We start from the raw sequence: 20,286 nt of genomic DNA on the forward strand, positions 1-20,286 counted from the left end.
ACTGGAAACCTATAATACAATATTAATTGCTGTGTATATGTGTGTGGGGGTTGTAGAGGAGAAGATCTAGGAGAATAGACAATGAAAGGAGATAAACATGAAAAGTCACATTACTTAATGGGGTGGGTTTTTTTTTTTTTTTTTTTTTGCTGAGGAAGATTTGCCCTAAGATCCATGCCAATCTTCCTCTATTTTTTTTTAATATGCGGGCCACCAGCACAGCACAGCCACTAACAGAGTGGTGTAGGTCTGCACCTGGGAACTGAACCCTGGCTGCCCAAGTGGAGTGTGCTGAACTTAACCACTAGGCCACTGGGGCTGGACCCAATGGGGTGGTTTTAATAATTGTATTCTGTGATGGATTGGGCGGATGATGAGGGAAAGAGAAGTTTTAAATATATTTTTGGTTTAAACATATGGATCGGTGGTTCCATTTATTGAGAGAGGGAAGTCTGGGGAAGGTATACAATATGAGGAATTCATTTTGAATACATTAACTTTTAGATGCCTATTATACGTTCATGTGACGAATATTAAGTAGGTTGTTGGATATATAGATGTTTTAGTCTGAAGCTTAGTGGTGGTACCTAAAAAAATTGGGAGTCATCAACAAGAGACTAGTGTTTAAACCATGGCACCTAGTGAGATCAGCTAGAGGATGAGTATATATATAGAGAGAGTTGGGTCCAGGACCAAACTCTCAGATTTCTGCATTCAGAGGATTGAAAGAGGAGGAAAATCTAGCCAGGGAAACTGAGAATCAGGAAGAAATCCAGAAAATCATGTCCTGGAAGCAGAAAGAAAAGAGTCTTTCAACAGGCATGGAGTGCTCAAATGTATAATATTTTACCAGAGACTGAATAAGATGACTAGAAATTTGTCCATTGTGTTTGGTTAAAGTGACCTCGACAAGATCAGTTTCAATAGAGTAGTGGAGGGCAGAAGCCAATTGAAGAGAGATTAGGAGAGAAATATAATTTAGGGCAGCTCTCCTCCTAGCCACTAGAAAATTTTTTTCTGTAGTATGAGAGAGAGAGAGAGAGAGAGAGAGAGAGAGAGAGAGAGAGGAGCCAATGATGGTAGACTGAGAGAATTCTGAGAATCTAATTTGAGACTCAGAATCTAAGGGTGCCTCTGCTTCTTAGTTACATGAACCAATTAATTTTCTCTTTAACCTAGGCCAATTTGCATTGGGTTTCTGCAACATAACTGAAATGGTCCTAACAAATAGAGCAATTAGTGAAATATCTGATATTCAACTTAGTACAAACCCCACCAAACAAATACCCTCTAGCCTTTTTCTTGATTGTGGCCATGGAAAAAAAAGGACAAAGAAGGCTCCCGGAGGTCAGAAACAGGTCAGAAACCCCCACTCACTGCACTGCCAGGACAAGCCTTCTTATCCCTGACCTAGTAGAATGTGGTGTTTGCAGTGGCCAGTGACGACTGTAAGTTGTTTCACCTTGTCCCTTTTTCTAAAGGGGAATTATATTGTGATTGTCCTGTTTTCCCTCTATTTTTGATATATTAGGGAAGGTACTTTTTTTAATTTAGTCTTTAGGTGCCATGTCATGATGAGTCTCATCTGGATCTGATTCGGGGGGAATGCATGTAATCTGGAAATCTCAATTTATAGCTAGATGCAGTAACTTGATATGACTTTGGGTTGTCTCCTTTTGGGAGGTGGTGAGTGCATTTTTGAATTAATGTAGAATAGATGCATCAAATTATGCAGGAGCATTTTGGGAAATGCATACACTTATGAACATAGAGTGTAATTGTGCTGAACACCCAGAGGGTGGACTTAATTGACCTCTGCTTTTATGTCTACCTTTTCTGGAAAATTGCTCCTCCTGGCTCCAATCTTGTAATAATTCTGTGGCTGTCAACCACAGTATTCCTGTCTAGAAGGAATGATCTTTGAGCACATAACCTAGGTCCAGTCAATTATGATATCCCATTTTTCTGACGATAAAGATCTATCCAGGAGAGGTCATATGAACAAAGATGGGTCAAATGGAGTCCTTTTTCAATTTGATACTGAAAGACAAGTTGTCTTACTACTGAGGTCATGAAGGCTATAGGTAACATTTTCCAATGGTGTGAAGAAAGCTTACCCGCACTGAGAAATAATGAGGCCAACACATAGAAGCAACACTAAGATATGGAGGAAAAAAGAGACAGAATGCTATGACTTCTTTTGAGGCTGTGGAATATAGTTGTGAGTGAAACAAATGTCTACTTCTGACACCCCAGTTATATAAGCCAATAATTTTTTTCTTTTAAAAAGAAAAAGAGTGAGAATATTGTAAGAAAGTGACAATGGTGTGGGTAGGCAATTACTTTAAGAAGTTTAAGTGGGAAAAGAAGCATAGAAATAGGATGATGATTGGAGAAGGAGGTCGGGGGAGAGTTCATGAACAGCTTTCGTTCATGGGAATTACTATAACATGTTTATATGCTGAATAGAATCATCCAGAAAGAGTGAGATAGGTAATTCAGAAATGCATGGGGAGGAGCCCAGATATTACAGGAGCAAAGTCTTCTTGACAGACAGAGGAGATGGGATTCAAAGCCAAGTGAAAGGGCTGGCCTTTGATAATCAGAAGAATATCTTCTCCATTTGTTCAGTACGGATGTTTTCCCCTTCAAGTAACAGAAATCCAGTTAACATAATGTAATAAGGCCAGTTATCATCTCACATAAGAATAAGTCCAGAGGTGGGGCAGTTCCAGGGTTGGTTAATTCAGCGGCTCAAGAATGTCACCAAGAACACAGGTGTTATCCATCTTTTGGTAGAGCCAACCTCGACGTTGACTGTATTATACTTGTCAGAATGTGCGGCAATTCCAAGCATTACATGCAGTCAAAACATCCTGAGAAAAAAAGATGTGCTTCCTCCCGTGAATCTTTTTTAAAAATCTGGTAAAATCCTTCTCCTCAGGCTCCAGGGGCCTCTACTGGATTGCAGGCCCATGCCTAAAATAATCTTTTCTACCTGGGAATGAGACCAACATGGCTGGCTTAGTTCAATTGTGATTCATTCCCTGGGGCTGGATAAGGCCAATTTCCCCTCAACACATGGCTGCTAGCTAATCCAAATTAGGTGTCTGGTAGCAAGTATAAACAGGGAAGCAACTGTTGGGAAACAGATTAGCAATGTCTGCTGCAGTGAAGTTTATATATTGGCTGATGGGAAGGTGAGGGAGTAGCCATCTGGCAACTTCTATGTTTTCAGTGAATTATTGATGAGGTGGTCATTTGGGGCGAGGGGTGGGGGTGGAATTTTGAAGAGAGAGAAAGTTTGAAATGATACTTGAGGAAAGAGTAGAGAGTCATAAAGTTACCTCCGAGAAAAAGGAAGCCAATTTACTGGGAGAAAAATATAATGATATTTTGATTTCAGGGCAGTGTTGTATACTCATCTGAGATTTGTGTTCATTAATGTAAAATGAAATTAGTCAATCAAATTTGGTTATTTTTACCTAATAACATTCAATGAATGGATGTAATGCTAACAACTTTCTTGACCACTGAGAGGTAACTAGGAAGTCATTTTATTCTATGGAGGTGAAATTCACATAATGTACAATTAACCATTTTAAAGGATGCAATTCAGTGGCATTTAGTGCATTCACAATGTTGTGCAACCACCACCTCTCTCAAGTTTTGACACTTTTTCTTCACTCCAGAAGAACACTTCATACCCATTCAGTAATCCTCATAACCCCCTCCTCTCATCCCCTGACAACCACTAATATGCTTTCTGTCTTTATGGAATTACCTATTCTGGATATTTCATACAGGAATTATACAATATGTGACCTTTCATGTCTGGCTTCTTTCACTTAGCATAATGTTTTTGAGGTTCATCCAAATTATAGCAAGTATCAGTACTTCGTTCCTTTTTATGGTTGAATAATATTTCATTGTATGTATACAATAAAATTTGTTTATCCATTCATCTGTTGATAGACATTTGGTTTCCACCTTTTAGCTATTATGAATAATGCTGCTGTAACCTTTCATACACAAGTTTCTGTGTGGACATATGCTTTCATTTTTCTTGGACACATACCTAGGAGTGGAATTGTTGGGCCATATGGTAATTCTATTTTTAACTTTTTAATGAAGCACCAAACTGTTTCCCACAACAGCTGTACCATTCTACATTCCCACTAGCAATGTACAAGGGTTCCTATTTCTCCACATCTTCACCAACACTTTCTATTTTCCATTTTTTAAATTAGAGCCATTAGAATGTCTATGAACTGGAATCTCATTGTGGTTTTGATTTGCATTTCCTTAATTAAGGACCAATGATGTTGAGCATTTATTTTTTTGTAACTAGGAAACATTTCCAATTTTATTCATAAAATTATTAACCAAAATTGTGAAAATAGATTTATAGAACCACATATCAATAACAAAATGGGAAGGAAATGAAACATTGCAGAGACATCTTGAAAAGTTCTAAAGGAATACACACCAGGTTAAAAATCTACATGATTGCACAATAGGTTATATTCATTCCTGCATTTTCACAATAAGTTCTTCTTTATATTTGTCTTTCTCTTTTCCAACTTGTCCAGATTTGGCTTTGTGTTCAAGAATTTTTTTCTGGTCTTTGTCCAATTTTAGTCTGGTGATAATCACTCTGCTCTGGTAAATCCTCATGTGGACAGTTGCGCCATTAGCCTTCTCATGCTGCACCTGCTCGATGTAGATGACATATTTTTTTCTGTACATCTGGACTGCCTTGTTGATTTGCTGACCTTGTAGTGTCCTCAAACCACCTGGACCTTGTCATCCTTGTGGATGAGCATGAACAGACATTGTACTTCTGCTGCAGCTCTTTGGGGCGGGGACAGACATGATCTTTCTGTGCACGTGTGAGGGAACACTGAAGTGATGTTTGTAGTTTCTGCTGCCTTGCAAGATCAGGAAGGCATCGAACTTCATGGTGATATCTACTGGGCACTGGGCGGGCCCTTGAACATCTTTTCATGTGCTTGTTGACCATTTGTATATCTTCTTTGGAGAAATGTTTATTCAAGTCCTTTGCCTATTTTTTAATCAGGTTGTCTTTTTGTTGTTGAGTTGTGAGAGTTCTTTGTATATTCCGGATACTAAATCCTTCTCAGACATATGATTCGCAAATATTTTTTCTCAAGCTGTAGGTTGTCTTTTCACTTTCTTGTTAATGTCATTTGCTGCACAAAAATTTTTAATTTTGATGAAGTCCAATTTAACTATTTTTTGTTTTGTTGCTCGTGCTTTTAGTATCAAAAAATCCATTGCCAAATTTGAGATCTTGAAGTTTTTTCCCTACTTTCTTCTAAAATTTTTATAGGTTTTGCTCTTATATTTAGATCCATGTTGAGTTAATTTTTGTTTGTCCAGTGAGATAAGGGTGCAACTTCATTCTTTTGCGTGTGGTTATCCAGTTGTCCCTGCACCATTTGTTGAGGAGAGTTTCATTTACCTATTAAATGGTCTTGGCACTCTTGTTGAAAATCAATTGGCCATAGATGTTTGGGTTTATTTCTGAACTCTCAATTCTGTTCAATTGGTCTATGTTTCTATCTTTATGCCAGGATGACATTGTTTTGATTACCATAACTTTTTTAGTATGTTTTGAAATTGGGAAGTGTGAGTCCTCCAACTTTGTTCTTCTTTTACAAGATTGTTTTGGCTATTCTGGGTCCTTGACCTTCCATATGAATTTGAGAATAGGCTTTTCCATTTCTGCAAAGAAAGTCATTGTAATTTTAATAAGGACTGCTTTGAATCTGTAGTTTGCTTTGGAGAATATTGCCATCTTAATATTAAGTTTTGCAATCCATGAACATGGGATATCTTTCCATTTACATAAGTCTTCTTTAATTTCCTTTAGCAATGTTTTGTAGGTTTCAGTGTATCACTCTTTCACCTCCTTAGTTAAATTTATTCCTTGGTAGTTTAGTCTTTTGGATGCTATTGGGAATGGAACTGTTTTCTTTTTTCCTTTTTGGATTGCTCATTGCTGGTTGTATTAATCATGTCTTTTATTTTCTATATTTCAGATGATTTGACATGTGAGGCCTTGCCGACCCAGGATAGACTGCCCATCCCAGTGCTAGTCAATTCCTAGAGATAGTAAATGACTTCCCTGTGAGCATCAAACAATCCAAACCCACATACCCACCACCTCCTCTCTTAGGCTCTCAACACTCAGGGTCACTATTCTCCTGCCCTAATCATCCCAAGTCCAGGTACCAGACAACTAGGGACAACCTCTTTGCTCCAGGGCCCACCAAAGTTATTCAAACTAGCCAATCCTAAGCCTGCTTATCCTGACTCACCACTTCCTTTCCACGGAAACTATAATAAATGCTCTTGCCCACATTTTACCCTTTCTTCCTCTACTTCCTGACTGACTCCGGTAATTCCCCATGTATCCCCTCCATAGTGTGATCCCCCATGGTGTGGCATGACCCTCCTCATGGGAACTGTGAGTAATGAACTATCTTTTCAAGGGCAATCATCTCCTGATCTGTTGGCTTCACCATACCTGAACAATAATCAAACCTACTTTTTAAAACACCAGTGTATAGCAATGCAAACACATTTTTGCGTGTTTATCTCATACCCTGGAACTTTACTGAATTCATTTATGAGCTTTAGTAGTTTTTTGTTGATTGTTTGAAATTTTCTATATATAGAATTATGTCATCTTCAAATAGAGATAGTTTTAGTTCTTCATTTCCAATTTAGATGTCTTATTTTTCTTTTTCTTGCCTAATTGCCCTGGGTAAGAGACTTTCAGTACAAGGTTGAAGAGCAGTGGAGAAAACAGGCATACTCATCTTGTTCCTGATCTTAGGGGGAAAGCTTTCCGTCTTTCACCATTGAGTATGACATTAACTGTGGGTTTTTCATAAACTTTATCATGTTGAGGAAGTGTTCTTTTTTCCTAGTTTGCTGAGTGTTTTTATCATGTTGAATTTTGTCAATTTTTCTTTTACACTAACTGTGGGTTTTTCATAAATGCCCTTTATCATGTTGAGGAAGTGTTCTTTTTTCCTAGTTTGCTGAGTGTTTTTATCATGTTGAATTTTGTCAATTTTTCTTTTACACTGATTGAAATGATCATGTTGTATTTCTCCTTCACTCTATTTATGTGGTGTATTACATTAGTTGATTTTTTTTTTTAATGTTGAACCACCTTTGCATCCCTGGGATAAATCCTACTTGGTCGTGGTGTATACCTTTTTTAATATGCCGTTGAATCCAGTTGGCTAGTATTTTGTTGAGGATTTTCACATCTACATTCATAAGGGATATTGGTCTGTAGTTTTCTTGTAGCATCTTTGTCTGTCTTTGGTATTAGGGTAATTTGTTAGGAAGTGTTCCCTCTTCTGTTTTTTGCATGAGTTTGAGTAGGATTTCTGTTAATTGTTCTTGAAATGTTTGGTGAATTCACCAATGAAGCTATTTGATCCTGACCTGTGTTGGGGTAAGTTTTTGGTTACTGATTCAATCTCTTTACTTGTTGTAGGCCTAATGTTGGCTGCCATTTTGGATTTCTTTCATTGAGGTAGGATGTGCTTTGAGATGGTTGATAAAACATTTCGATAATGTCAATAAGAACCTAAGTTTTTTCTGTTGTCTCCTCTTCATTCTGTGTATGGCTTCATCATACGACTGATTTCCCTGATGTTTGTAGGATGGCTACAGTAGCATTCAGATCTGATAGGTGAGAGAGAGAGTGCTTCTCCAAATCATCAAAGTTCCCCCTGTGCTGTATGACTGGTCCAAATTAGTTCATATCTCCTCATATAATAACTGTTTCCAGAGAAAAGCCAGGCTGTGATTGTTATGATTATCAGACCCCATATCTGGAGCTGGGGTCAAATTTGGGTTTAGGGCATCAAATCCAATGTCCACTACTGAAAGCTTGGGTTCCAACACTTACTTGCTATGTCTTTGGGCAAGTTATACAACCTTATTGAATTTCCTCATCTGCAAAAAGGGTGTGAAGATGAAATAAGATAAATATGAAAACAAAAATGTTCTGTACCCAGTAAATGTTAATTGTTACCAATATTATTATTATTCATCTATATACTTTCACATTATATAATAGTTTTTAAATTGTCCACCTTTCTAGGTAAAATGTGAGTTTTCTGATAATATAAACAGTCACTTTCATTTTTTGTCTCCAAAGTCTTACATACAATAAATGTCCACCATATTTCTTTAACAAATGAGTGAATAAATGAATCTCTGTTAAGTGAATGAATAAAGGCCTGAAAACAAAAGAAGGTAGATTTAAAAGAAAGACAACCAAGTGGTGACTGGATGAACTACAGGTCAGGCAGGATATGAGAACAAAATGAGCCAGATTGAAAAAGAATATATTTGAGAGAAAAAAATACCAGACCTACACAGGCCTTTTCCCCGAAGAATAGAGTGGTTGCAGGAAGTGAGCAAACCAAACACAATTGGAGTTTAGGGTAACCAGCTCATAGAGACTGTGATATCTTCAAATATTTTGTTTTATAATTTGAAAAGTAATAAATATTTGGATAAAAACCATATGAATGCTTACTGCAATCTAGAGGAAGTCGAAGAAATAATAATAATAGCTACTGAGTACTTGATATGTTCCAGGTGTTGTTCTAAGTTTTTCTCTTGTATAAACTCATATAATCCTCAAAACAAACCCATGAGGTAAGTACTATTCCTTTCATCGAAATTTCCATTTACAGATAGGAAGATCAAGCCCAGAGAGACTGAGTAACTTGCACAAATCATGTAGATAGTAAGTAGCAAACTGAGATTTTACCCAAAGAGTCTGCCTCAAGAGTCTTTGTGTTTAGCCATTACACTACTGTGTAATAAAATAGAATGGTGCTTGGAGAATCTAGACTACATTTCCAAACCATCATGCACCCAAGAGTTAAATGTGTTAGTGCCCATGAGGAGCACCACAGGCCTCCCAGGTCACTGAGAGCCAAAAGGCATGGCCAGCAGTTCAAGACATATGTGTTCTCTCTGGTACTTCCCAGCGCACTTTCATAATCCCCAGTATAGAGCACAATGGCTGTGGAGAGTGCCAACTAAACAAAGATTTGTTAAGGGACTGATTGTGTGGCTGGCTGGCTGGCTGGCTGGATGGATGGATGGGGGAGTAGATGCTTGCCAGTATATATGATGTTCTCACCTTCTTCCCATGGCAGATCAACCTCTTCATGCTTCCCCATTTGGTAAATTGTCTTTAAAAACTTGCTGCATTTTTCAAGATAAGACAGTAAGCTTCGCAACAACACTTGGAATAATACGAAAGAGATACTTAGAGATAATCCATGCCTCAGAGGATACACTGGGAGTTGGAATGAATAGAAGGTTGTGTTTCCCTTTCCAGGGACTCTTTCAGAATTGTTGCTGAGCTCAAGAGAAACAGCACAATAAGCAGCTTGAATGAAAGGAAAAGCAGTCCAGAGGCTCTCCAAGGGAGTTGAGGGACTAGGGACTGTCAAACTACCACTTTCCTTAAGAGGAATCTACGAACAGTAAAACAAAGACAGTCACCTTTAGACATTTCTTTGGTTACAATGTAGCCTAGATCTGCCTTTGATCAGACTTTAACTTGAAACTCCGACATTTCCTGTCAGCTCCATCTACCCTGCTGCTTATATGGTAAACATTCAGGGGAGTTAGAACTCCTACTCTTTCCAGAGAGCTGTAGTCCCCCAAGAGTTAAGTTTCAAGAACCGTAAGTAAACCACAATACAGATTTCAGATTCAGCTGTACAAATAAAGTGCAATCTTGAAACATAATAAAGATGAGTGTTGAGATCGTTAAGCTAGAAATCTCTTTGCCTGTTGTAACTATGGGGTTTTCATCTCTTGCCCAGAAAGATCTTTACTATTAAAAATAAATCAAATCAACATTATTTCCTTATCTCTCTATACTAATCATTTCTCATCAATGAGGAATGTTCCAGAAGCCATTTTCATGTTTACTAGATATTGGTGGAAGGCAATTCATTTATAAATTGGGCTTTTAAAAGGAGCTTTACAAAAATCACTGTACTTACATACCCTTACAAGAAAGTGTCTTTAGCTTGCAGCCTCTGAAGGAACAAAATCAAAACTGCTTGAGCAAGTTTCCTGGCTGGAGGAAAAACTAGAGGCTCTGGACCATAAGGAAGACAGCAGGGAACCATATGAAAAAATGGTTCTTGCAAAAGACCAGGTATGTTGTAGAAGAAAAATAATCTTTATTTTAAAAGTTACCTAAATTTATATGAACTGACAATTCTGCAGTCATTTCTGGCTGGGTTGGAAGTTTATATTTAAGTTCAAGATGGTAAATAACAATTTTGTATTTGCTAAGTAATTGTATTCCCTGATGAATATTCACATACACAAATGAATTTTGTTAGTAATATTTTTAAAGTTTGATATGTATCCTTTTGAACCATGTTAGCTGAATATTCTATGTATTTTTTAAGTGGTATTGATTATACAAATATTTCTTAGTTTTCAAGGTTGAACTTTAAGAATAGTTTCTTTGTAATAAAACAACTGGATCAGAAAATTTGTCATATGCTTTTAATCAATTACTTTGTAAGAAGTTATTAATCTCTGAATCTTTGGACATTCATATATGTGTCATTATATAAATTTATCTCTTATTCACCCCAAATGGGTTTGTATCTACTTTTGGAATATACACATATATTTGGAATATATATACATATCTTCACATAAAGACATATCCATATATTCCAAAGGCAGATACAAACCCATACATAAGTATACACATTATAAGGTGGGTTAGCATTACCTGCAGTACATCAAACAAATATTTTTCCCAATCATTTCCTAATTCTTGACATATTTGTGTATTTTGTCATTGTTCTCTTCGATAGAATGGAGGAGAGAGAGGGATGGGAGTGATAATTTCTTTAATGATGATTTTCAAAATGTCTAGCTGAGATACTGCCGCCATTCACAAAATTTGAGAACTGGTACATATTTATATCTGAAATACTTTGAATATGTAAAAGGAAGAATTATGCACTTTGTTTCTAAACTTTTCTCCTTTTCAGTGCATTGAGAAATTACAAGCTGAAGTGAAAGCTTCCCAGGAGCAACTTACAGCCCATGTAAGTGCTTTTCTCTGTTTTTAATCCCTTAATTTATATCATTATCCCGGAAATGAACAGATATTTTTCAGAAGTTATTAACTGCAGTTTTTCTGCTGCAAACCAAATCACAAGGCTAAGAATCAGTATTTTTGCTGCCTCTACAGGCTTGCTTTCCATAAATAGAATTCGGATTTATGTTGATGAACAAAACTGAGCTCTTACATATAAAACCAGATGGTCTAATCAGGTACCATCAAGATAACAGAACCAGAAACTAAGGGTGGAAAGACAAGGAAGCCAGGCTCGTTCAGTGAGTGAATAGAAATGGAAATTATAGACACATTGAATATAGACCTAGAGCAGTGCTTCTTAAACTTTAGTATATCAAGAATTATCTGGAAAACTTTTAAGAACAAATCACCTGGAGATTCTGCTACCTGTATGCCTAGGATGGGACCTGAGAATTTGCACTTCCAGGTGATGCTAGATTCAGGTGATGCTGATGCTGCCAGTCTTTGGACCATATTTTGAGCAGCACTGTTTTATATATATTCATTCTGCCCCAGTCTTGTGAGTTTTAGGCAAGTGACCACATAAACAAATCAGATACAGAATTGTCCATTTCTGCTGCAAGTACTCCCTTGAATTTCTGGGGTAAATTTAATTTATACATTAGCTTATCTTGGCTCAGAGAACAACTAATGAGCATCTCCTGCCTCAATACCTTTGTGCATTCAGGCGCATAAACCAGTCGTTGCCCTGCCAACTGCCCCTTCCCAAAGCTCGGAACAACCCTGATGCCATAAGCATTTCCTCAAAGACTTGCTCACCATTCTTTTAGTGATCTCCTCCGTCTACATCCTGGGTGCTGTGGGATGACATCTTTATTAAGAACACTGGACAGTCATGTTAAGTGGCCAATCTGAACAACAACAGACTCCTCGGATGAATCTGAGACCCGAGAGGTTGCAGTCCAGAAGTTGTGCAGAAAAGACTCTGCAAAATAATAAATTCTGGTCACCATCCCTTTGGGGTTTGAAATGAGCTGTCTGGATAAAATCATGGTAATTGCCCCATTTTTGTCCTGGGGTAGAGAAAAGCTAATCTGCTGCGGCAGTCAGCAGCGCTTTAAACTCTAAATTCAGAATCTTTTTTGGGCATTGAATGCTCAATTGACCAATACTGAAAATGACTAAGGCCTGCATTTGGGACATATTCAGACACAGGTATATCTCATTAGCCCAGTATTCTGTCTCCCCTGGCCTGCCCCTGAGGGTGCCAGATAATGACTATTGTCAGAGGATGTCTCCTCCTGCCAGATTGATACGTACAGCCATACGCCAGGGGATTTTTAGCTCAGAATTTTTTAAGGAGAGCAGATTATTCACTAAGGTTCTGATATTAGCTTCCAGCAACCCTTCATGAAAAACTGATGAAGAAACATAGTCACAGGTGCCTTAGGGAAATTCCTGTGGTATCTTCTTCCATTACCTCGCTTTTGTGGATTGTGGTATCTTCTTCCATTGCCTTGCTTTCGTGGATTCTATTCTTGTACCATGCTGTTCCTGTCCTAGGCTTGTCTGAACTGGGATTTCTTCCTTGTATTGGGATATTGATGGTACTGATACCAATGACTGAGATTTCTCATATGTAATTTTTCAATGTTCAGATTTTAATATAGCAGTGTAATCATCAACGTTTTGCTTCAACTCATCAAGGATATTTAAATGAAAATAATATTAACAATAGTGTTTATTGAGAGTGAATTACTTGTCTACTATGTGGTAGGTGCTTCATATATTATCTATTTTAAATCTCAGTATAACCCATCTAGGTGGGCATTATTTTTCAGATAAGAAACCTTAGTCTTAGAGATTAGATCACTTGTCACACATGTTGGTTCTGAAACCCATGCTTTTGTCACACATGTTGGTTCTGAAACCCATGCTTTTGCCAGCACAATTTGCTGCCTCTCCAAATTATGTTCTCCATGTGCCACTTGAGGTGTCAAACGGTGTTTATAAAGGTTCTGTCTCCAACCTCCTTTCTCTATTCACTCTTAGTGATTCATCATCAGCTCATAATGCTTCAACTCTCACTTCCATGCAAATAAACAACCCCCTCCACCCCCACCAAGTTCTTCCTATCTTAATTATCCCCTGATTACAACTCCTTAGTGCTGTAATGAGCATTTCTTTTTTTTTTTTTATTTGTGAGGAGATCAGCCCTGTGCTAACATCTGCCAATCCTCCCCTTTTTTTTGCTGAGGAAGACTGGCCCTGGGCTAACATCCACGCCCATCTTCCTCCACTTTATATGGGATGCTGCCACAGCGTGGCTTGGCAAGCAGTGAGTCAGTGCGCACCTGGGATCCGAACCGGTGAAGCCCGGGCCGCCGCAGTGGAGCACCCGAACTTAATTGCTTGCGCCACCGGGCCAGCCCCTGTAATGAGCATTTCTTAAAACATTGTTCCTGGAGAAAACATTCCAAATGATGTTAATATGTATTCTGAAAAAAAAAAAAAATGGGAGGGGCATTGGAGATAAGTTAAATGGGTTTATTTGCTGCAAGACTTATCAGTATATAATCAATCACCAAGAAAGGGTCATAGTATGTCATTTTCAAAGGTGTTTGACCGTGAATGGTGTTTTAAGCACACAAGTTTGGAGACTGCTGCCATGTTGCATCAAACTGAAGCACTCTGCTTGCTAAATGTGACCTGATTGCCTTGCTGACACCCCAGGCTCAGCATATACAAAGTCAAATTTATCATCTTCTATTCCTATCTCTTAAATATGCCCCTCTGTTTGTATTCCCCAGCCACAGTGAATAATATCACGCTGCTGTAATTTATTCTAGATCCAACTACAAAGCAGTATTAAAGTCCTACCTCTGTCTGCTTCCATCCCCCATTTGGTTAGTTGTCAGGCTCTTAGTCTGTTTCTACAAGTTATTTCACTTCCGTGTCTTCTATTCTGTTATGCTGCCACTTCCAGGAAGTTTTCCCTGACCGTCAAACAAGAAGTAATCTCTCCTTCCTTGATACTTGCATAGTACTTCTCTGCACCTCTCTTCTGTCATTTGTCACACTGTGACCCACAATAGAATTATTTGATGTGGCATAGCTCTTCCCAAGACTGTGAGCTCCTGGAGAATAGGGAGCAAGTCTGTTTATCTTTATGCCTCTTGCAGTGTCTGGCTCAATGCCTTGTTCAGATTTCATCGAAATGAATTTTTAAAATGGCTAAATTAAAAACAAAGTTCTTTTGGTATTTATAGGAGCCCACTTGAACTCTTTTAGAAAATTACTTTATGAAATTTTATGCCTTAAAAATGCCAGTTACATAAGGCATTACTTTAATCTGAAATGGATACTTTCAAGGTGTTAATATGGAAGGGACAAAAGGTAATGATCTCTTAGAATGGAAATAGAAGGAAAAAATAGCAGAGAAATAAAATACCATTGTGGGAAACTCCTATTTCAAAAGAAGTAAGAAGAACATCTAAAGGAAACAATGGTCTTAACATGAAAATTAACAACCTAGCATCTTGGCTTCCTTTTATTCAGAGTTCACTCGTCTAGAACCCAATAGTTAAATTACATTATTGTATAATTAAATTGATGACTATGAAATGGAGAGAAGATGCAGGCCTAAACATTTCAGACTGAGTTGTCATTGTTAATATTTTGAAGATTAAAATCTCATCCCATTAACTTTGCCTAGTCACAGCTTATACTTTTAAAAGATTACCGAGTTGTTTCCCAAAGCACATGTGGGTGTCTACTCTGAGCCACCCACAGGGCTAACCTGCCCTGGGCATTTTTATCACTCCTTTCCACAAAATTACTTATCTGCTTAGAGACCTACATGGGATTAAATGAATATTTGAAGTGAATGTTTATATTCACTCAACATAATTGTTCATGTTAGGGCAATTTGAGTCAGAACTAGGTATCTTAAGGAAAAAAATCCTTTTAAAATTAAAACTTTCCAAATTGTTGAATGCATAGCTTGCCTATTTTTAGTATTTGTGGGCAGGGGGTGGAATGAGTACTTAGCCCTGTCATTCCATCATTGATGATCTGATTATCTGCAGTAGTCCAGAGGTTTATCTCCTCTCCTCACCTCCATCCCGATGGCCAGCCCATCTCTTGGTCTGGCTACCCCCAAGACCTGACCAGGGCCAAAAGTTCTCTAATATTCAATGGGATTATTTCAAAAAGAGAAATCTGGGTAACTAGACGGTAGACACTCAAGTGTTACGTTATTCTCTATGCTGTCCTGTATGCTTGAAATATTTTATAATAAACTAATAAGTTAAAAATATCCAGAAGAAGGAACTCTTCCAATGAATTGTACAGTGTGCTTCAAGCTGTAGGATAGACGAGTATGTCTGTGACATCAGAGTCTCCTGACCTACGGTTCCTGAGGACATACTTGCACCTGGAAGCAATGGTCTTGCAGCTCAGGGTCCGAAACATATGGCATGAAGGGGCCACTGTGGGTACCCATGACAAAGTTTTCCCAAAGAGTTGGTTTAACTTTTTCCTTTCCTTCTCTAAAGAGGCTACTAACTGCCATTTTACTTTCTAAGAATCTGTAAGAGCCCCCAAGTTAGATCAAGTGCAGACTCATCTGCCCTAGAATTCCAGGCCCTCCTTTTCCTACTGTGATAGAGGACATGGGCTGTTTTTGTTGTTGTTGCCATTTTTTTGGCTGCCTAAGCATCCATTATCACATCTTTGGCAACAGTATCTTGATATCTTTTTTAATTGCTTCTTTCCCATCATGCACAGTCTTGGAGGGCCTATAATTCAAAGTACCCTATCAGCTACTAGGTGGGGAGTGAGCATTTGCCCTAAGCCAAATGGACTCTGAATATTAATTCAGGTGAGGCAAGAGAGGAAAAACATTTGGAACTAATATACCCTACCAGTGATGCCCAAGCATCATGGCATCTTATGCTGCCAGGACCAGAACTGCTCTAGTTCCCTTCTATTTCTGAATCTGATTCCTGTCCATTTTAGGAACCACCCAATAACCCTAATTAGCTTGAAGAAAATTCCCTTTTTCTTTAAGCTTATCAGAGTCAGATTCGGTTGTTTACAGCTGAAATCTGTAATTTTTATACTATCCAAGTAGTTCTCAAAGTGTGGCCCCTGGACCAGAAGTATTAGGGTCACCTGGGGCTTGTTTGAAATGCAAATATTGAGGCCTGATCTCATACCTCCTGAATCAGAAACTCTGGGAGTAGGATCCAGCAATATGTGTTTTTAAAGTCCTCCAGGTCATTTTGATGATGGCTAATGTCTGAGAAGCACTGCACTGTCTGATAAAATCCCTACCACTTTCAGCCTAGACCCTCTGTTCTCACCAGAATCATTACCCTTGACCATCATCTCGCTCTTGGAGGCCAGCCTCTCTGTCCTCATGCTCCTGCCTCTGGAAAACATCCCCAGGCCTGATTCTTAGTACAACAAGCTGGGATCAGAGCCAACGAGATGTGTTTGTTCTACTGATGAGCAAAACGAGAATGATCTTCCTGCTCTTTCCTCTCTCAGTCCCACACTTCCATGCGCTCTAGAAGTATCACTTCATTCCTGAAGCTTGTCGTGACTAATTCTAAGGTAAAGTGACAGTAATTAATAACACATTAGAGTCATATAAAATTTACAGTTTCCTAAATGCTCCCACCCACATTATGTCATTTATTTTTCACAAAAGTCCTGTGAGGCAGGTATTACTCCTCCTCTATCAGATGAAGAAAGTGACAGTAAGACAGTAAGAACTCTGCTCAAAGCAAACAGCTAGTATGTAGCAAAGCAAAGACTCAGATGTAGATATTCTGACTCAAGGGCCCCTATTTCATAAGCTTGATTTCACTTTTAGTTCAGAATTTTTGCCAAATATGTATGTCAACACACATGCTGTTTGCGTCAATAAATTAATTTTTATGATCCTTTAACTTTATTGTAATCTACAGATCTCATGATAGAGTTAATCAGCCTGGGAGACTTTGGTGGGAGGATCTAATAGAGCCCTACCTGGAGCCAATGACGAATGGGAAAATTCTTTCCATGTGGGCCATTCTTTTAGAGCCTGACATGTTAATCTAAATGGAAAATTCCTCAATGATTATTTATGAACAGAACCCGATGGTACTAAATGGCTGCATGTGGGATAAATCTCAGAAATCTTTTTATTGCATGAATTGATTACATTATAGTTAACCCCTCTCTGTATCCCACCTTCTTTGGTTGTATTTCCTGGACTAGATGACTATTTGACCCTTCATTTTAACTCTTATGTGGTTATTCTGTGGCTCATGTTCTACATGCTTTATTTGGATAGGCTAAAATTCATGGAACAACAACAGAGGCTTTCAAATCCCATTGGTCAGTATTGCCGCCAAACTTCTCCATGAGCTTGGAAAGGGAGAGCGTCTGAGCTCTCACTTCACACCAGCAGGTTGCTCATAACCTAGAGTCAGTACTCGCTGAACTGTGGGCCATTAAACAGATGCTGCCTAGTAGGACATGGTTAAATACCTAATCTCTAGCACATTGATGAGGCAATATTCAAAATAAAACTTTTGAGCTCTACCAGGATCTTATTTAACTAAACTTATTATCTTTTTTTTGGCCTAAAAAACACAAGACACAATAAATTGCTGTGGGAGCCACTAATCCTAGGTGGAGGATTGGGAAGGCAGATTGGGGGGCAGAGACCCAGGGCCGAGTTTGGTCAGTCACACCATGCAAACCTGGATGCTGGCTGACCCCCAGGAGGCTCATTTTCCCTTCCCTGACTAGATCTGAGTCCTGTTTCTTCATTTTCTATAGATGATTCATAAGTTTAAGCTGAACAAGCACCCAAGACAATTCCTGCCACCCCAGCTACTCTAGAACCATTGCATGTGTCTGATCTTTGTTTACACATGGTGTCATCTTTTCACTTTTTTGAGAAATAACTATTAGCTAACTCTGCATTGCTTCAAACAATTATTTCAGTTTCTTACTTGATAAGCTTGGACTTCTACAGGTTCTCAATAAGTATTTGTTGAATGAATGAATGAATGAATGAGTCAATCAATAAGTAAGTGGATGAATGAAGGTGGGCCGCCTTTCAAGTCAAGAAGTATCATTTCAGGCCCCACAATGTCCAAAAATGGATGTCAGTTCTAGCCCCAGTCCAGCTGACCATTTCTACCAGAGAGGGCTGTGCTTAACTGCACTCCAGGGACTAACCAGTAGTGTCATCTTGGGCTCAATAGTTAGCTTTAAAAACCTTGGATGAAAGGAAGCATATCACAGAGGAGTGCCTGAAATATAGTCCACCTTTTCTTTCAGATAGATACCCTAAAATCCTTCCTGAATTTAGTGAGGTCAGCAGAGAGCCACATTCCTAGACTGCATTAAGTTGCCCTAGAATTGCTTTTATTGAATGTAGGGCAGGTGGTTTGGCATGAGGCTAATGATTTAGTTTGGGAAGATTTTATAAGAAAGTATCCTATTAAGCTTATTACTGTGTTTCCTGTCAGCTTTTTATTGAGGACATTTATTATTATGTTGTAGAGTATACCTTTCTGCACCAGGAATATTGGCACTTCCACTGAGCACTGGGCTTGCTTTCACTCTGTGTTTCTATAAGAGGTTATTTTGACTACCAGGAAGGCTAGTGCCGAGTTCTCTGTGCCTCACCTCCAACAAGTGATCATGTAGGATGTCAGGGCATGAATTGTGTGAACCAACCTTCCCAATTGCTTCCCTACCCTTAAATTCCCTTTGCCATATCTTTCAAGTTCTTATTTTAGTGGCTTCTAACTCAATATATTTACCTTTTCAAGCTATGCTAAATTCTTTCTGAAATGTGTCAATACAAAATTAAATCAATGAATCATAACGGCAGTAATCAGACTGATTCCATAAAGGCCCTGAGCAGTTCTTAGAGAGTTGGTTCCACGGACTATAGATTCAGGTATGTAAGTCTCTTACCTAAATCTCTCAGTGGCTGCTCATTGACTGTAAGAGAGTAAAGAACTGTCATGGCAAGTAAGGACCTTGACCAGGTCCCTACTACTTTTCCTTTGACAATTTCTTGTCCTGATATTGTCCCCCATCTCCTACCACCAGTTGACACTGAACGATAGCACTGATTTGGGGATTCGGGATTCACTAAGGATTCCTCTTGGTTCAGGCCTCCATCCCTCTGCAAGGTGGGCCCTTATCCCTACTTCACCCCCTACATGCCTTTCAACACCTTGTGCACATGTCCCGCCAGGTGGCAAGCCTCTCCTGACTCTTGAGGCAGAAACTCTCCCTTCCTCTAGTGAATATTCTACGGATTTCCCTTTAGCCTTTATTTTACTCCATTAGTTGAGTTCTCATGTTCTGGGACTTGGCTTTATTCACACATAGCTCTTGACACAAAGTAGGCGTTTAATAGATGCCTTGTTGAGTGAATACACAAGTAAATGAGAGAATGTATCCAAGTGTATGTGCTAGCTGCTATTTAACGCTAATTTTAAAAAATAAAACAACAACAAATTAAGCATGTCCCTCTAGTTAATAGCAAATCACGCAGAAAAAATACCAAGAAATTATTTATTTATAATTTTATCCTATTTTCAGAAAGGAAGAAACAAAATCAAATAAAAATTTATACCTTAAATAGATATAGCCTGGTATTTTATGAATATTAAACTTTATCTGTTCTCTTGATATAATTTTATACCTTTATTAAACATTAACTATAATATTTAATTTAACCATATTTATTTATACTCTAATTTCACAACGAATTTGAAGTGGCCTATAATAAATGGACGTATGAAATAGTTGAATTTTTAAAAGTACATAACCTTAATTGAGAACACATATATTGAAATAAAGTAGCAATAAAAGGAGAAAAAATAGAATATGCATGTTTAATTCATAACTTCCCATAGAGTATAGTTGAAACAGAAATATAGCTTTGATCTTCCTAACAGCCAAAAGTAAAATGGGGAAAATGATCAGATAAATAGTTCTTATCAAATTAGGGGGAGGGGATGTTACTAATTATTTTCTAACAAGTTAATTCTGAAGTGAGATTTTATGCTGGATTTCATATAGGGAATATTGAGAGATATAGTGGGAGGAAA

The 20,286-nt window shown here is 38.2% G+C and overlaps 1 protein-coding gene and 1 pseudogene across 1 annotated transcript in view; one reads left to right on the top strand and one right to left on the bottom strand.

Moving 5' to 3' along the window:
- Positions 1-20,286, top strand: part of CCDC192 (coiled-coil domain containing 192) — a gene marked incomplete at its 5' end in the record, with an annotated part of 152,761 nt that overhangs the window by 11,232 nt on the left and 121,243 nt on the right. The window contains 2 exons of the mRNA XM_058548257.1: positions 10,112-10,243; positions 11,103-11,159. Of these exons, the coding sequence (XP_058404240.1) occupies positions 10,112-10,243; positions 11,103-11,159 (189 nt within the window). The remainder of the gene's footprint in view (positions 1-10,111; positions 10,244-11,102; positions 11,160-20,286) is intronic.
- On the bottom strand, positions 4,419-7,001 carry LOC131404758 (large ribosomal subunit protein uL24-like; annotated as a pseudogene).

Source organism: Diceros bicornis, chromosome 1 (assembly GCF_020826845.1).
Source record: "Diceros bicornis minor isolate mBicDic1 chromosome 1, mDicBic1.mat.cur, whole genome shotgun sequence".
In the NCBI taxonomy this organism is placed as follows: domain Eukaryota; kingdom Metazoa; phylum Chordata; class Mammalia; order Perissodactyla; family Rhinocerotidae; genus Diceros; species Diceros bicornis.